General features: G+C 40.4%; 1 protein-coding gene across 3 annotated transcripts in view; it reads right to left on the bottom strand.

The window, feature by feature from the left end:
- Window positions 1–248: 248 nt before the first annotated feature.
- The window catches only part of PRKCA (protein kinase C alpha), a 125,401-nt gene continuing 109,986 nt past the window's right edge, over window positions 249–15,663 (bottom strand). For all 3 annotated transcript variants that reach the window (XM_071763870.1, XM_071763869.1, XM_071763871.1), the window contains 6 exons: window positions 14,184–14,246; window positions 13,658–13,796; window positions 8,921–9,001; window positions 7,456–7,563; window positions 5,001–5,141; window positions 249–2,673 (listed from right to left, as the gene is read on the bottom strand). In XM_071763870.1, the coding sequence (XP_071619971.1) occupies window positions 2,509–2,673; window positions 5,001–5,141; window positions 7,456–7,563; window positions 8,921–9,001; window positions 13,658–13,796; window positions 14,184–14,246 (697 nt within the window). In that variant the 3' untranslated portion in view covers window positions 249–2,508. The remainder of the gene's footprint in view (window positions 2,674–5,000; window positions 5,142–7,455; window positions 7,564–8,920; window positions 9,002–13,657; window positions 13,797–14,183; window positions 14,247–15,663) is intronic.

The raw sequence follows: 15,663 nt of genomic DNA, 5'->3' as shown, positions 1-15,663 counted from the left end.
TTTTTTTTTCCCCCTGCATTTTCCTTTTTCAAAAGTCTCTCTCTTTTTTTTTTTAATTTTTTTTTTTTCTTCTTTTTTTTTTTTAACTTCACATTCTCAAAAGACATGATTTGAGAGCCTCTTCTTTATTCAAAATCTGACCCTCTGTAACCTCTTCTCTTGAATCTATTATTTTCTACACCATGATGCTGGATTCTCCTAATCTAAGGCAGGCTACCAATAGTCACAAACACATCAACAGCCAGGAATGCTGCACAAGCCACATGCTTTATGGTGAACACCATAATTTAAAAAACAGAGAAATATACAAACAAGAAAATGAACTCCCAGAACTGGCCATTAACATCTTTGACACGGAATAGTTGAGAAGTTTTACTCCTAAAATGTTTTTTTTTTTAAATTTGAGTTCTGTTTTTTTTTTTTTTTTCAGGCTGAATTCTTCTGAGTTGCTCAATGCCAAACCCATCCCCTTGGCTACCAAATTCCAGGTCTGGATCTTCCTAAGAGAATCTTTGGCACAGGTTCCACATTTTCTTGTCCTAAGAGACGATTTGAAAGTAGATTTCCCTCCCATCCCCCCCCCAGTTACATATCCTAGTATAAATTTTAAGTGTTTTATGGCAAATATCTTTTTTTTTAAATATGTTTACATGCTGGAAAAAACTGTAATCAGTCTGCATGCAGCAACAGAGACTTCATGCTTCTGGCATCCTCATGCACATCAGACAGACACAAAGTGCCCCTGGCTGCCAACAGCAACAGGGCAGAAGGCAAAAAAAAAAAAAAAAAAAAAAAAAAGGAAAATGCACTGACTACTATTTTACATCCTGTAACAAAATCAAAATATGCTTTTTTTTTTTTTTTTTTTTTTTTTTACACTGATATTTGAATGAATCTCGTAAGTCGTAAGAGGAAATATCAAAATTTTGTCTCTAAGTGATAGGAGAGGAGAAGATTGCATTAATTACAGGGTTCATCATTGCAAATAAAGTCTATTTCCTTTTCTGTAAGTAATAAGCAGACATGAAACAAAAGCCTAAGAGAACCTTGTATAAAACCTGCAGGTAGCAATTAGAGTTTAAAAGTTGATCTACTTTTAAAAAAAGAGATTTTATACCCTAAGCTGTTAACAAGATCCAAAACCAAAAGTAAAAACCCAAACAATAGCAATAAAACATTTAGCTGACTTTAAATGATGTCATTCAGAACAAGAACTTTCACAAGTAAAGCACAATTTGTTTTATAAAATTTTTATAATACTCCTTATGCTTGATAGGATTATGTCAGTAATATAGATCTGCTTATTATTAACCCTTATTATTAAGAGTTATTACTAAACATGCAACATTCATTGCATGGAGCATATGGAAAATGTATTAAAATTCTTTCTACCAATAAAACAAGTTGGAGGTGCTTCCACAGCCCAAAGTTTTTGGAATTAAACCCAATTATTTTAAGTCAAAATCTCACTCGATTTTCATGAGTTGTTCTGGAGGAATCAAAAAGTCACTTGGGGCTGCATTTTTTGTTAATTTAGTGTAATTATGCTTTCTTCAATTTACTGCCCTATACTGCAGACTATAAATAAACACATGAAAAGAAGATTTAAGAGAACACAGTTTTTGATTTACATTCCAGGTTAACAAATTCCATAGTAAAATATTGGTAGCAGAACTGGTTTAAGAGTAAACTGGAGGCGTGGTGTAAATTAAATTAACTCAACAAACAATGGCACCCTGGATCACAGAATAATCTCATGGAGATTAAAATTCACAAAAATATTATTAAAATTATTACTATTATTATTATTATTATTATGAAAGACAAAATTTCACCCTTGAGTTTATCACATGCTACTCAGCAAAGATCCCAGGGATCGGCCACCGCTCCCGTGTGTTTCAACTTTTGGGATCAGTTCATGAAGCCTCAGGGTCTAATTTGATTTTCTCCCCTCTTCCACCCACTCCTGACTTGTTCCTGCCCCGTTTTCCAAACAAATACTTTCAACCATTTTTGGGGGCAATGCCTCTCTCCTCCCTGGTGCTGCTGTTTCAGTCTCTGGTGCTGCTCGTGTCCCTGATGCCACCAGGAAGAGGAGCGGTCCCCAACGTTCCCACCTCCCAGCATCCAAGGCCCAAATATCCCAGGTGGGTTTTTTTTGATTTCAGAGCACGACTTAGAGCATTTCCAACCCAGCAGAGTGGAAAAAAAGGGAGCAAAAGGAGAGTGGGAAGTTAGAAAAATATCCAACGTACCAAAAACCAGGGAAGTTCAGAGGAATCAGTGGTGACTTCTAGAAGAGTAAGTGGGCACCGTACCTGAATTTCTCTCCCCTTAAGACAACATCACTGCCATAAAGCCAAAATCCTCAGTCAGTGGCCTTTCCCCTGTCTTGCACTTGCTAACCCTACAATTTCCAGGCCCAAATGGAATCAACAAGGCAAAAGCCTAAAAATTGTAGGGTTAAGGAGCCTTCCCCAGCGTGGGGTTGGGTCCTGCTCTGCCATCTCATGCTACATTCTCTACAAGGGGGTGTACAAACTGGGGGTTGACATAAGAGAACCCTTCAAAATCTGTTTGGTCTATGTTAGCTATGACCAGCTGGTCTGGAGGTGTCAACACTGGCTGTCCTCGTGTGAAGAATTTATCAAAGTTTTCAGCACCTTTGCCACACTGCAAGAAAAAAAAAAAAGAAAAGCAGAAAAGAAGGTTGAAAAAAAATCAGCAATACATTGCAAGTTCCAGTGTTTGTTTTTTTTTTTTTGCAGATTTTTCAGGATACATTGTAAGGCTCGTTTCCTCAACTACTCCTCGTTCCTTAGGAGTAGTTAAGAGAAATTTTTCTTTTCAGATATTTTAATTAAAAAATTCCCAGGCAAAGAGAGAAGTTTTAATAGATGAATTGTGATGAAAATCAGTCAGGAAAGTTTCCAACCATCAGCATGAGGTGACAAGGTAAAGAGGCTTAAATATGCAGAATTACTGGGATAAAAAAGGAGAAAGAAAATATTTTGATGTTCATGTATTGGCAAGAGATACTTTATCTGTCAAGTTATTTCGTTCTTCCTAAAACCTTTCTGATGCAAAAGTGAAATTTTGTGTTAGTCTCTGTTTCCTTCACCATCTACAGTAGGCTGGGTATTTTTTTGGGTGCAAATATAGTAATTTACCAATTAATTAGCATCTTCAATTACCTATTTGCCTTCACATCAAAGAGCAGCTTTGCTCTTGTGAGTGTTAGTGCAGAACTGAAAATCTGGGACTCTTAGAACTCCTTTACTCACAAATACAGGTAAAATCTTGCCAAATAATCAGCCTACACCTATAGCCTGTGAAAAGTCAGTCTGGAAGAGAACACATTATTTAAACCAACCAACTCCTGACCCAAAATCTGCAGCTCTGTGTTGGAGTGAGCACCATGTGCAGGAAGATGCCTGTCCAGAGTAGATGCACCTAGAAAAGCTTTCTTAAAAAATATCCACCCCAAACAAAGCCTATAAATGCATCCACATCTTCAACCAGGCCAAGGCTTTGGTGTTTTGTTTTTTTTTTTCTTTCTAGCATCCATACAAACAGAACGATCAATGACAATAAATGAGTTATACATAAACCATGTAAATATGAGGCTTGGATTTTCTTTTCATCTGGGAATGATAGGCTCCATGTGAATAGATTTTGGAGCATTTTGACAGTCTGTATGAACAAACCAGGTCATGATAACTGTGGAGATAGAGCACAGCTGCTCTAAACAGGAGCCAAGATCTGCCCTGGAACCTGCTATGATGGGACCAGACCACACTTGATGCTTTTAGCACCTTCACACTGGTGTGAATTTTAACTCAGTTCCTGAGCTACTAAAACTTCCAGATGTGAAGGCAGCTTTGCTTTGTGATCAGCTTTAAATGGAAATCAAGAAACCTGAAAATCTGCCATAAAACATGGTTTAAACAGGTGCAGGTCTCTGGGCACCACCTGGGTAAGGTTGGCTGCACCATCTTCTTACAGCCTTCCCTGCATGCAAAAACCACCCTGTAGGAAAAGGGGGACTTCCCCTAGCAAAAAAAAAATCATCTGGGCATACAACATTCCTCCTGGTGATGTGAAAAAGCCTTTTGTAAAGAAAAAGAGAGAAATATACTCTGCTACCAGGTAGGGCCCTCCCTGTAAATCAGTTTGTGTTCCACACTGGTGTGTTTGTATCTGTAAATAAATGGGTGTACAGAGCAGCAGTCCTGTGTCTGCAGCTCAGTGAAAAATACAAAAAGAGAAGAAAGTTTCAGTGCTGGGACACTGCAATTTCCAGCTTTCAGTTCCTTAAAACCTGTGTTCTTGCTTGCAAATCCTTGTCCTTGCCTGCACCCTCCATTCTCAGGAAATGCTGTATATACCAACACAGCTCTTCAAATTCTCTTCTGCAAACAGGTCTCAACAGCAAAGACAGCTTTTACCTGCTTGGATTTCTGAAATTTTCCTACAGACACATGGATGCAAACTACTAACAGAAATTAAATATGATTCAGGGATTATTCTTGCAAATTCAGTCGATGTTACTGTAGGATGGGGAACACAGACACTGTGCTGCCCTGCCTGCTGGGGAAAAAAGTCACCCCAGAAATTCAGATACCTCTGATCATTGGCTTCAGATGACAGCTGGGAGCCCTGCTTATTACCCAGAGGTCTCAAGAGATGTGAATATGCCAATTTTCCCTGTTTTCCACTTCTCAGGCAGTGTGTGACCATCCAGTCAGGACCTCAACCACCGAGGGGTTTTTTTTTGCAAGGAACAGAGCACACTGGGTTATGCCAAAACATGAGCAGAATTACAGACTGATCTGCCATGATCAAATTGCTCAATTTTAGAAGTGTCCCAGATTTTCAAATTGCTGCATTTTAGACGTGTCCCAGATTTGCAGCCCCATCAAGCCAGCATTAATCTCACTCCAAGGGAAAGCACAACTGCACACTCATGGAGCAGGGGAAGTTCTTGGCACCTCACTCACCACTTTAGGTTTGAAAGGTGGCTGAATCTCTCTGTTTTCCAGTTTTTCCCAGTCAATTCTCCTGAAGAAAGCATGTTCCCTGATGTCTCTTTCACCTTCCAGACCACAGCCAAGGCGTTTGGCAGGATGTTTTGTCATTAGCTGTTAGGAAGAGGACAGAGGATGGTTAAATTTAATGTTGGAATGAAAGGGGGACAGATTTGCCCCAGATTGTGATGCTCTCACTCCTCTGCTGAAAATGCAAGTTCCTAAAAGAAATTCTTTGAAAAGCAAAATTTCTTTTTTTTTTTGAAGATCAGTTTTCTTGTTTGGTCACTGGAGCCAGCAGGAAAATCAAGGGTTGCAACTTTGCCCTTTGGGTAGAGGTTGGGCTGGAGGTGAGGGTGCCCTGGGAGCTGTGTCATCCTCTTTGTTAAAACCCACTCTGGAATTTCACCTTTGGTCTTTCAGTTCAGACTCACCAATCTCCAGAACAGCTTCTGCCCTACCTCAACAATCAATTAAACTTAATAAATTCCACTATACTAAAGCTGTATGAAGTACACCCCCCCTCCTGTGTTCATTTTTTCTGGGCATGTTCAAGACATCTCATTACAGAGCCTACAGTTTCTTGGCACCCAGCTGACAATATCTAATCTGCTTTTTCTCCTTTGCATCCTTAATGACATCTTGGTCAATACCATACCCAGCTGCACAGTCTAAACAGATTTGGGAAAAAAAAAACCCACTGAAACCACCAGCATTGCATGCTTGGAAACAGCCATAGGCTCCCTAATTAACAAGCTCCTCAAAATCTTCTCACTTGGTAAGTATCCTAGGAACTGAGCAGTGCAGCTTCCAACTCCCAGTTCCAGTATTTTGGGGATTTTTTAAAGCTCTTTTACAAATTATATATGATTAACATCCTGCTGGGAGTGATACCCTAACACATCTTTAAAAAACCTCAGCTGTAGTGCTTTAGTCTTCCTCCAAATGTTAAGTGGATCAGATTCCAATTTGGGAGCTCAAATCAAAGGGACTCCAAGCAGACTTTGGGAAGTTGGTTGTGCTCTGGGCATGGAATCACACCTTGCTTGAAGCTTATCAGTGCTTTTCCCATTTTTGTGACCTTTCCTACTGCCCCTGTTTTAACAGGAGGTGATAAAAGAATATGTAAGAAAATGTAAAAATGTGCATATATACAGATATTTATATAATAATACAGAAACGCCAGAAAATACAAGAAAACTTTTTCAATAGTTCTTTCTGTAATTCTTTCTGATTTTCTCTAATTCTTTCTGAGTTTTTTTTCTGAAGCTGGTGCATTAAGCAACAAACCACCAAATCCTGTGCCAGTGGAACAGGGGCCAGGCAGACAATTCCACATCCACATCCAGGAGCCTCCATCTCCTGCAGTGCTGAGCAGCCCCAGGACTGCTGAGCTCTGCTGCCTACAAGGCTCAGCAGCTTTCTCATCTTGACTTTGCTGCTGTGTAAAGCTCCCTGGATTCAGGATTAATTTGCTGGTTTAACACAGAGGATGAAATGTCAGGGTGAGAGGGGCTTCCTGAGCCTGCTCTGTGCAAGCACCCAGCACAACCCCAGTGAGCAGCAGAACTGGGACCTTGGGAATTACATCAAGGTTCCAAAAATTAGACAGTTTTTTCCTTTTACCTCATTGTTCTAAACAGCTTTTGTTTAAATAAAAAAAAAAACTTGATGGTTTTCCTGAAGGGATTAACATACAGCTCAGGTACAATACCTTGTAGATGGCTCCAAAAAGGAGAGGAAGAAAGCAAATTCCAAATTAACAAAGTGCAGTGATATTTTATCAAGTCAGACCTTGAATAGTGCTTTAGAGATAGATGGTGATTTGGAAAAGGCTGACAGGACTCCAGGGAATCACACAGAGGCAAAGGAAAGTCACATGAATTCTCTTTACCTGAGTTAATCCCCTGAAGTGAAATCTATTCCTTCTCTCAAAACCAAACCAAACCTTAGAATCTAAGTTATGTTTTAGGTCACTCTGATCACCACTGGGTAAAGATTTCCCCACAGTTCCTCACGTTGATACAAAAGATTTTCACATAAGCTCATCTTTACCTACATTTAAAAATGATTCTTAGGAACTCTGGTATTTGTCAAAGCTGAGGAATCTCACCCTGCAAAATGAGGGTTGTGCTGCCCAGGGTGAGGAACTTTCCCACCATCATCCTGTTGATAAATTCTGCTTTGGATTTGGCAGCTTCTGGTTCTGACCTTTGTTCTTACCACAAAACAAGGCAGCACAGGGGGGATGAGCTGAGTGCTTCCCAGTGACACCAAGGGATGAGCACTTTGTGACAACACAGCTTAGCACAGCCTGAAAGAAGCTGCACTTGAAAAATACCACAGGGCCATATCAGTGCCAGGGAAATTTAGTTATTCACAGGGACTGCCAAAAAAGAACTTAATGATAAAGAAACATCTATCTCACCCCCTTGCAGATGGAGACAGCTTCTTTGGACAGTGATTTTGGATAGGAAACATTATGCTCCATTATGGACTGGAAAAGTTCATCTTCGTCTTCTCCATCAAAAGGAGGCTGTGGAAAAATTAATCACAGGTAAGTAACTCATTGATTTTGGTTTTTTTATTATTTTCATTCTTCACTTTTATGAAAATGGGTTGTCAGAACAAAGTTGCATCCAGCCCAGGAACTTGCCAGTCAACCACTAATGCTCAAAAAGATCAGAACCCAGCAGTGATCCTTGCCCAGGAACATCCCAAACTCCAGGCATCTGCAGACCCAGGAGTTTAGTGTTTAGCATCCTCAGGTAGAAATTGAGGAGAAAATTTAATTTCTATTCCAGCATTGCAGCCAGGTTAATGAAATGCATGCAAGATTATCTTCTTGGTTATCTTTGATCAGTTTTTAAAGCTGCTGGGCATCAGGGACAGCCAAAATACTTCACAGGGCAAAGTCTGGAGACTGTAACTTTCAGTTATCTTGTGCTAAGGTTCCATTCCTCACTTAATTCCAGTTAAACTGCAGCTTGTTTTATAAGATATGGCTGTACACTCTGTGATGGAAAAGCTGTCACAGGGATTCATTTTATTTTTAAACAGAGGGGATGAGGAAAATGCCCAAGGGTGAGTCCCCAGGATCTGGGCACTGTGTGAGACTCAGCTAATGGTAAATTGAATTTTCTCACAAGCATTTTGGTGCCTAATATGCAGACTGTACACGTTAATATCTGCAGCTGCTACACTTTAAAAACCTGAAAAAATGTTCTCTGGAATTTAGTCGAGAAAAATATTAAAGGCATTTGTTAAAAATGTAGGGTTTAATCCTTAGGAAATGCAAGCCTTTAGCTAACACTCACTGAAAGCAAATTATGGAAATCTTTTCCAACTGAAGAGAAATAGAATTCCTTTAAGTTGGTGGTTACAGGCCATTAAGTGCAGTTCAATGTTGCTTTTCTACAGGAGTGAGTCAGAGAGCAGGGTTTCATTAAGTGTACAGAGCAAGGGGGCTGCAACTGAGCAGATTTCAAGTGGTGAAACTCAAACTTTACCCCTAGGACATACAACCCAAACCCTGCATTCTCCTGACTTAATGGCAAAGCAGAGCATACACACACCCTTATTATGTTTCCCTGGGGTTTCAAGCTACCAAATTACATTTCTTCCATTTGACATCCATTTTCCTGCCCAAGTGTCTCCCATTCAGGTTATTTATAACACTCTTCCAGCACAAAGGGGATGGATTCAAAGGCTGTGCTTGAATGTGTGGGTGCAATACAAAGAGTTTAAAACCTTCTCAGTGGAGTCATTCAAGAGGACAAGGAGCTAACAGCAGTCTGAAAAGCCTCAGGAGTGTTCCCTAAGGGTCTGGTCCTCTTGGGAGCCTCCAAACAGGGCTTGGAGGGGCAGGAGGTCCACAGGAGGGTGACTCTTACCTGGCCAGCCAACATCTCATAGAGCAGCACTCCATATGCCCACCAATCCACAGATTTTCCATAGGGCTGGTAAGCAATAATCTGTATAATCACACACACACACAAAAAACAACAAAGAAAAAACCCCTGTGAGCTGTTAGATAAATAGCAACACACAGAGAAGGAACAAATTTCCCTGGAAAAACCCAGCAAGCCAAGCCTGTTTCAGCTAAACTTTGGATGCAGTGGGAGTTGGATTGTTCTGCAAATGGCAATCTCAACCTGCCTGTGTCTTTTTGCACTCAAATATCTTGGGAAATGTGGCTCTTAGGATGGGGGTCTGAAGGCAAAGGTGCAACAGAACAATGTAGGAGACAGGGCAAAAATGTTACTCACCCATTTGTGTGAAAACTTGAATCACGAGAGTAACAATTTGCAGATTTAACAAGAATTAAGCCTTTATTTTCTTTTCAATATTTGTGTTTTGCTCTTCTATAAAAGGAATACAACTCTGAGAAAAGAGCAAAAGCCTGAAAAGCTCAGTTACATTTCCCCAAGCTGCACCATCAAGATACTCCCAGTTTTCAGCTAGACACCAGCCACACCAAAAAGAAAGGAGGTTCTGCTGCTCAGCCTCATGGAAATGTCAAATATTTTGCATCCTCTGGGTTCACATCTGACTCACAGAGCAGCACAAACTGAGCTGTGACACATGGGAAGGCTGCAGGAGGCAGCAGCAGGCAGGTCCCCTCCTGCCTCATTTTCTTTAATTGAGGCTTTTTCAGTGATCAGCATTAATTTATTGAAGAGATGCATTTGGGCATGCCAGAGAGGAGTGTGGAGGTGCAGATGTTCACTCAGATTTCCTTCTAAATCAATGTGAAGGGAGCTGGGAATGGGGAAGGGATGCAGAAAGTCCAAGCCACTCTCAGCACGAAGGCAGCATCAGAGGCCCCAACCCCACTGCTCCTGGACAAGTGGATTTTGCATGGATTTTTATTCCCTAGGAAACAAGTTGCCAAGAAAACCACACATCTCATATTCAATTTTTTTTTTTTGTTGTCTGACAGAGAAGTTGAAGCAGCAAGTTTTGGAGTTTCTCAGGGTCAGCAGTTCAGTAAAGCAGGACTGCCTGGCCACTAAACAGAATCACAGTCTTTATATGAATATATATTTTTTTCTGGGATAAGAGCAGCACAAGAATTAAAAATTGTTGCAATGTTTTTAAGCAAAACATTTCAAAATCAATTGCACTCTGAAATCTATGTTACACAACCAGAGGTTCTCAGCTGGAAGGTCCCACATAAAGGCAATTTTATTACTTGTCTTTTAGGAGTAGTATGGTTTTAAAATATATATTTGGGGTATTAATTGAATATAATAGTGGTTGGCATACTGGGTTACTCTCACTTTAATGTCTGCCACCAGTAAGTTCCCAGAGGAGTGGAGGAATCACTGTTACTGCTTAAAAGATGAAGCACTTCTGAGATTTTATCCAGAAAAAATTCTGGCCTTTCCACAGAGGAAAGGATAAATCATATAATCCTCAACCCCTCTCCAACAGGAGATGGGAGCTTGTGATGTGGGGATAATTCACAGCATTAACTGGAAATGGAAATGAGAGGAAGGAAGGAAGGAAGGAAGGAAGGAAGGAAGGAAGGAAGGAAGGAAGGAAGGAAGGAAGGAAGGAAGGAAGGAAGGAAGGAAGGAAGGAAGGAAGGAAGGAAGGAAGGAAGGAAGGAAGGAAGGAAGGAAGGAAGGAAGGAAGGAAGGAAGGAAGGAAGGAAGGAAGGAAGGAAGGAAGGAAGGAAGGAAGGAAGGAAGGAAGGAAGGAAGGAAGGAAGGAAGGAAGGAAGGAAGGAAGGAAGGAAGGAAGGAAGGAAGGAAGGAAGGAAGGAAGGAAGGAAGGAAGGAAGGAAGGAAGGAAGGAAGGAAGGAAGGAAGGAAGGAAGGAAGGAAGGAAGGAAGGAAGGAAGGAAGGAAGGAAGGAAGGAAGGAAGGAAGGAAGGAAGGAAGGAAGGAAGGAAGGAAGGAAGGAAGGAAGGAAGGAAGGAAGGAAGGAAGGAAGGAAGGAAGGAAGGAAGGAAGGAAGGAAGGAAGGAAGGAAGGAAGGAAGGAAGGAAGGAAGGAAGGAAGGAAGGAAGGAAGGAAGGAAGGAAGGAAGGAAGGAAGGAAGGAAGGAAGGAAGGAAGGAAGGAAGGAAGGAAGGAAGGAAGGAAGGAAGGAAGGAAGGAAGGAAGGAAGGAAGGAAGGAAGGAAGGAAGGAAGGAAGGAAGGAAGGAAGGAAGGAAGGAAGGAAGGCAGGCTCACTTCAAGGAAGGAGTCACACGTGGGAGGGAGCAGAGGAGTTTTCAGTATTCAGTCAAACATGAATTGGTACCAAGTCAGCAAGTTCTAAACTTTGTATTTTCAATAGTTTCCTCCCCATCCCAAACTCCTCCTGGCTGCCTGGCAGCTGCTGCCAGGAGAATCCTGGCTGCATGTGCAAATTTTGGGGTCTTTTACCCCAAAGAGGGAGGTATTAATATGACTCCTGCCTCACCACAGATGCAGAGCAGAGCCAGAGAGCAGCCAGGGTGGTTTTGTGCCTATAATTTAAGAGCTGCCCCCTCCCCCAGCTATGAAGGATCCTGTGTCTGAGATGTTCCCCATGTCTGGGGACAGTTTGGGTGGGGATAGCACGAGCTCCTTCATCCCCCACCCCTGGTCATTATTCCATGATGTCCCAAATGCTGATGGAAAGAATTAATTCCCTATGTGCCTGCTGGAGTGCAGAGAGCCACCCTGCTCCAGATCCCTTCAGCAGCTTCAGATTTAGCTCATTTCTTTCCACCCAGCAGGGAATGGTACTGGGCACATTCATCTTCATTATCATCTCTTATAAATTTACCAATTTCAGCCCATGGAAAGATGGTGAAATGCTCCTGTGAGCAAAACATGAACCTTCCTTTGAAGTCTACTGCAGACCTAGTTAGCAATTTGTCAGTCACAAGAATGCTTGAAGAAATAAAAGAAAATCAGACAGCTTAAAAAAAAAAAAAACAAAGAAAAATTAATTTCTAATACAATAGGATTCCCCCCCCCCCCGTTACTGGGTGTTTGGGTAAAAGGTTGATTTCTCTATATGAAATTTCCAAATAAAGCAAAATAAATAATTCCAACACTGACCCATATTGAGCATTTTGGCACTGACAACATGTTCTTTGGTATGAACTGGCACAAAACTCTTGTCACAGAAAGGACACTATTTAATTTGTAATATTGGCTTCAATTCTGTTGTGACAGGAGAAAAAGAAATACTGCTCTGGTTGTTCTGATTTCCTGTTGCAAGCAACATTAATTTGAGAACAAACTAGGTTCTGTAAGACACAATATTTTACTCTGAAGAGCATGAAATAGCAAGTGGAAAAAAAAAGCCCAAACTATTTTTCATTCCAATGTCACTGAGATGACAAAATTCACCTCAGACATTAATTTACTTGTTCGTGTATAAATCTCCCATACTCCAACAAACATTCAATTACATCCAGAAATGTTCCAGCCAGAACTGCCTCCTGCCCAGCACTCAGAGAAACAAGAAGTGTCTTGGATGAGGCTTCAGCCTCTTGCATTGGATTTGCAGCCAAATAAATCAAGACTCTTGAGAGCTCAGTATGCACAAATACCAGATTTTAATATTCATATATTTGAATCACTTCCAAATCACCACAAGTGCTTGTTTATCATGTTTTATACCTAAACTATTGAAATACAAAGCATATCCAGGCTGAAAAAAAAATCTTAACTCTTATTTAGCCCAGTGCTTTAAAGCAGAACTGGGTTTCTCACGACCAAATTTTCATTTAGGTCTCACTGCAATTTAGATTCCTGTTTAAATATGATTTTCAGTGTCTTGAATGCAGCACAAGTATTGCCAAGTCACAGAAAATTCAGTGCAAATTATGAATTTATTACATCAACTCCATTCAAGCCCTGATGTTCCAGCTTTGTTCAGGCTCCCAGTGACTGGAGCTTTCCTGAGATCAAGCAGTAATTCCTGACACCAGTGACCCAGTTGACATGGCCTGGAAAAGCCTCAAATAACTTTGCAAATACTTTAACTCAAAGTTATTTGCAAAATAACTTTAACTCAAGACCTCCTGAGTCCTTTCCCAAAAATCAGTGAGTGATTTGTGATTTCCTGGCAATGCCAAACAGTCCTTTAAATGCTTGTATTTTGTCAGCTGTGTGAACTTCTGGAAAAATACATTAAAGAAGCTGCACACACAATAAAATTTTTGCTGACCTCATCAGTCACATCAACACCAGCCCTGAACTCTCTCTGACTTCACAAGGTGAAGCACAAGGTTTAGATAATAGCATTTCCAGGCTATAAAATTATTTAAAATCACAAGGTGGTGATCCAGCTTTTTGAGGCTCCTGCAAGTATGAACAAAACCTGAAGAACTGATCTCACAAAAAATTAGGTGTCAATCCACTGATACTTTTTTGCTCCTTTGGAAGATGGGAAGAATTAAAAATATCTTTTTTCTATTATTAAAAAGAGGTAAGCAGAAAAATAATTGTGGGGTTTACAAAAAACAGTGAACTTGGTTATTACTGATAATATTGGAATAATTGGCAAAGTTATTCAAGTAGAAATGGTACCATCCACAGAGCATCCAGAGTTACAGCAACCAAACCTTGGTGAGGTGAGATGTGTGTAGGGAAAATTTTCATTTCAGAGACTGGAAGGTTCTTGAAATGATAAATATTTACCTCTGGTGCAATGTAGTCTGGAGTGCCACAGAAGGTCCTGGTTGTTACTCCATCTAACATATGTTCTTTGCACATCCCAAAATCAGCAATTTTTATGTGGCCTTCTGAATCCAACATCACATTATCTAATTTCAGATCTCTGTGGAGAATCACAGTAATGGAATGTTAATGTTTAGGATCAACTTAGGGCCAACTTAGCTGCTTCTGAGTCTGGGTGAGGATGATGGGCAGCTCTTTGGGGGGCAGAGGGGACAGGGCTGGACACCAGATACCCAAAAGCAACCATAAGCCCTGAAACTGGGCAATTAATGATGAGATGGATCTTGGTGACCAGCAGCACACTCAGCCAGACACTGAACATCACCCAGCAATGAACAAGCTCATCTCTGACCTTGTCAAGTTGTGTTGGGCACAAGAAACACTCAGGTAAAGCAGTGGCTTAGCTGTAAAAGTGCACTGAAATGTTAAAGGAACTGATCCTTTGGGGGTTTAAAAAATGGTTCAGAAATTCTTAGGTTCTACTCACCTATAAATGATGCCTCTGTTGTGGAGGAAGAATAACCCAATGGAGATCTCAGCTGCATAGAACCTGTGTGAGAAAATCCCAGCTGATTTCTTGTTGCCTCAAGAGTTCCTTCATATTCAAAATAATCTGGAACTCCATCATGACAAAGAATTATAGTATAATAGCATATGGAGTGTATAATATACAGGGTGGACATAATTAAAGGATGAAAATTGATATTACAGGCAAATGGCATTAAAAGACAGCTGACTTCAACTTCAACAGACACTTTTTGGTTATTTGATGATAAAGTAATGCAGAATTATAAAAAAATAATGAAAATGTCTCCTAGATTCCTCCCCCAAAAATGGTGCAGCTGGAGCACAGCATTTTACTGCTCTGCTCTGACTCTCAAAGGTCATGATCTCAAATCACCCATCAAGGATGAAGCTCAATTTGCATTGCAATTCATAGGGCAAGAAATAGTATTCCTTTATATAGGCTGTTAATGGATTAATTATAGAAAGCTAATTAAAATGATTACCATATAAACCCCTATTGCTGAATGTCATTAAGGGCTCTGTAATATTGATGGATGCTTGAAGCCAGGTGCTGTGAAACTGTGCAAATTCCATGCAGAAGGATTACTTAAAGATTAGATTCATTTTTATGGTAGCATGAAGAGGGAAGGGGAAGAAAGGGGGAGGGAACCTTAGGTCTGAAACACCTGATGAGCATTCTCTGTGAATGCAGGGGCTGGAAGATGCTCCACAGGCATCAAGCTGGGGTGAAACCCCAGAGTTTGCACAAATGGGGAGTCGTGGGTGACCTGACTTCTCCTAAATTTTGCTCAGCAAGTTGTTGGGATTCAGAGCAGAATTGTTGGGATCCTGCTCTGTATCTCAAATGCTTATATTTAGAAGGCCTCTCATTTAAAGAAACCCTGATAATTGAAATGAGAAATTATTTTAGCTGAAGAGTTGGTCACACTTGATTTTCAAGTTCCATTGGTCAGTGATTTATGAAACACCAATAAATGAGATGTTATAAGCATGACACAAATGAGGCTGATGGATCTATTCACATTTGAATATTCTGGACCATTGATGGACCAGATGTGGAGTTACCTAAAAGGGATCATGTATATAAACAACTCCTAATCATTCATTAACTCCACACAAGCAAAAAAGCAGGACCACAGAAAGCCTTACAAACCATAAATTGGATTTATCTTGCATAAACTTTAATTTAAACTCTAACACTGCCACAGTTTGTATTGCTTTTCCCTATAACATTAATTCAGTCTGCAATGTTCTGCTCACTTTTTTAATGTATTTGCTTTTAAAAACAACACCAGAATACCAAGTAACATCTTTAATTTCCTGCCTTGTTTAAATTCTTGTCACTCTTAAAGCAGGCATTGCAGGCCTTTGCTTGTGCTGCATTTGTGAAGAAAAAGGCCCAGCTACCTTTGGCCTCTGTGTGCAATCCTTTTTAACAG

This window comes from Heliangelus exortis, chromosome 20, assembly GCF_036169615.1.
Source record: "Heliangelus exortis chromosome 20, bHelExo1.hap1, whole genome shotgun sequence".
NCBI lineage: Eukaryota > Metazoa > Chordata > Aves > Apodiformes > Trochilidae > Heliangelus > Heliangelus exortis.
Note: the sequence above shows the minus strand (reverse complement) of the source record. Positions and strands in the feature narration are given on the sequence as shown.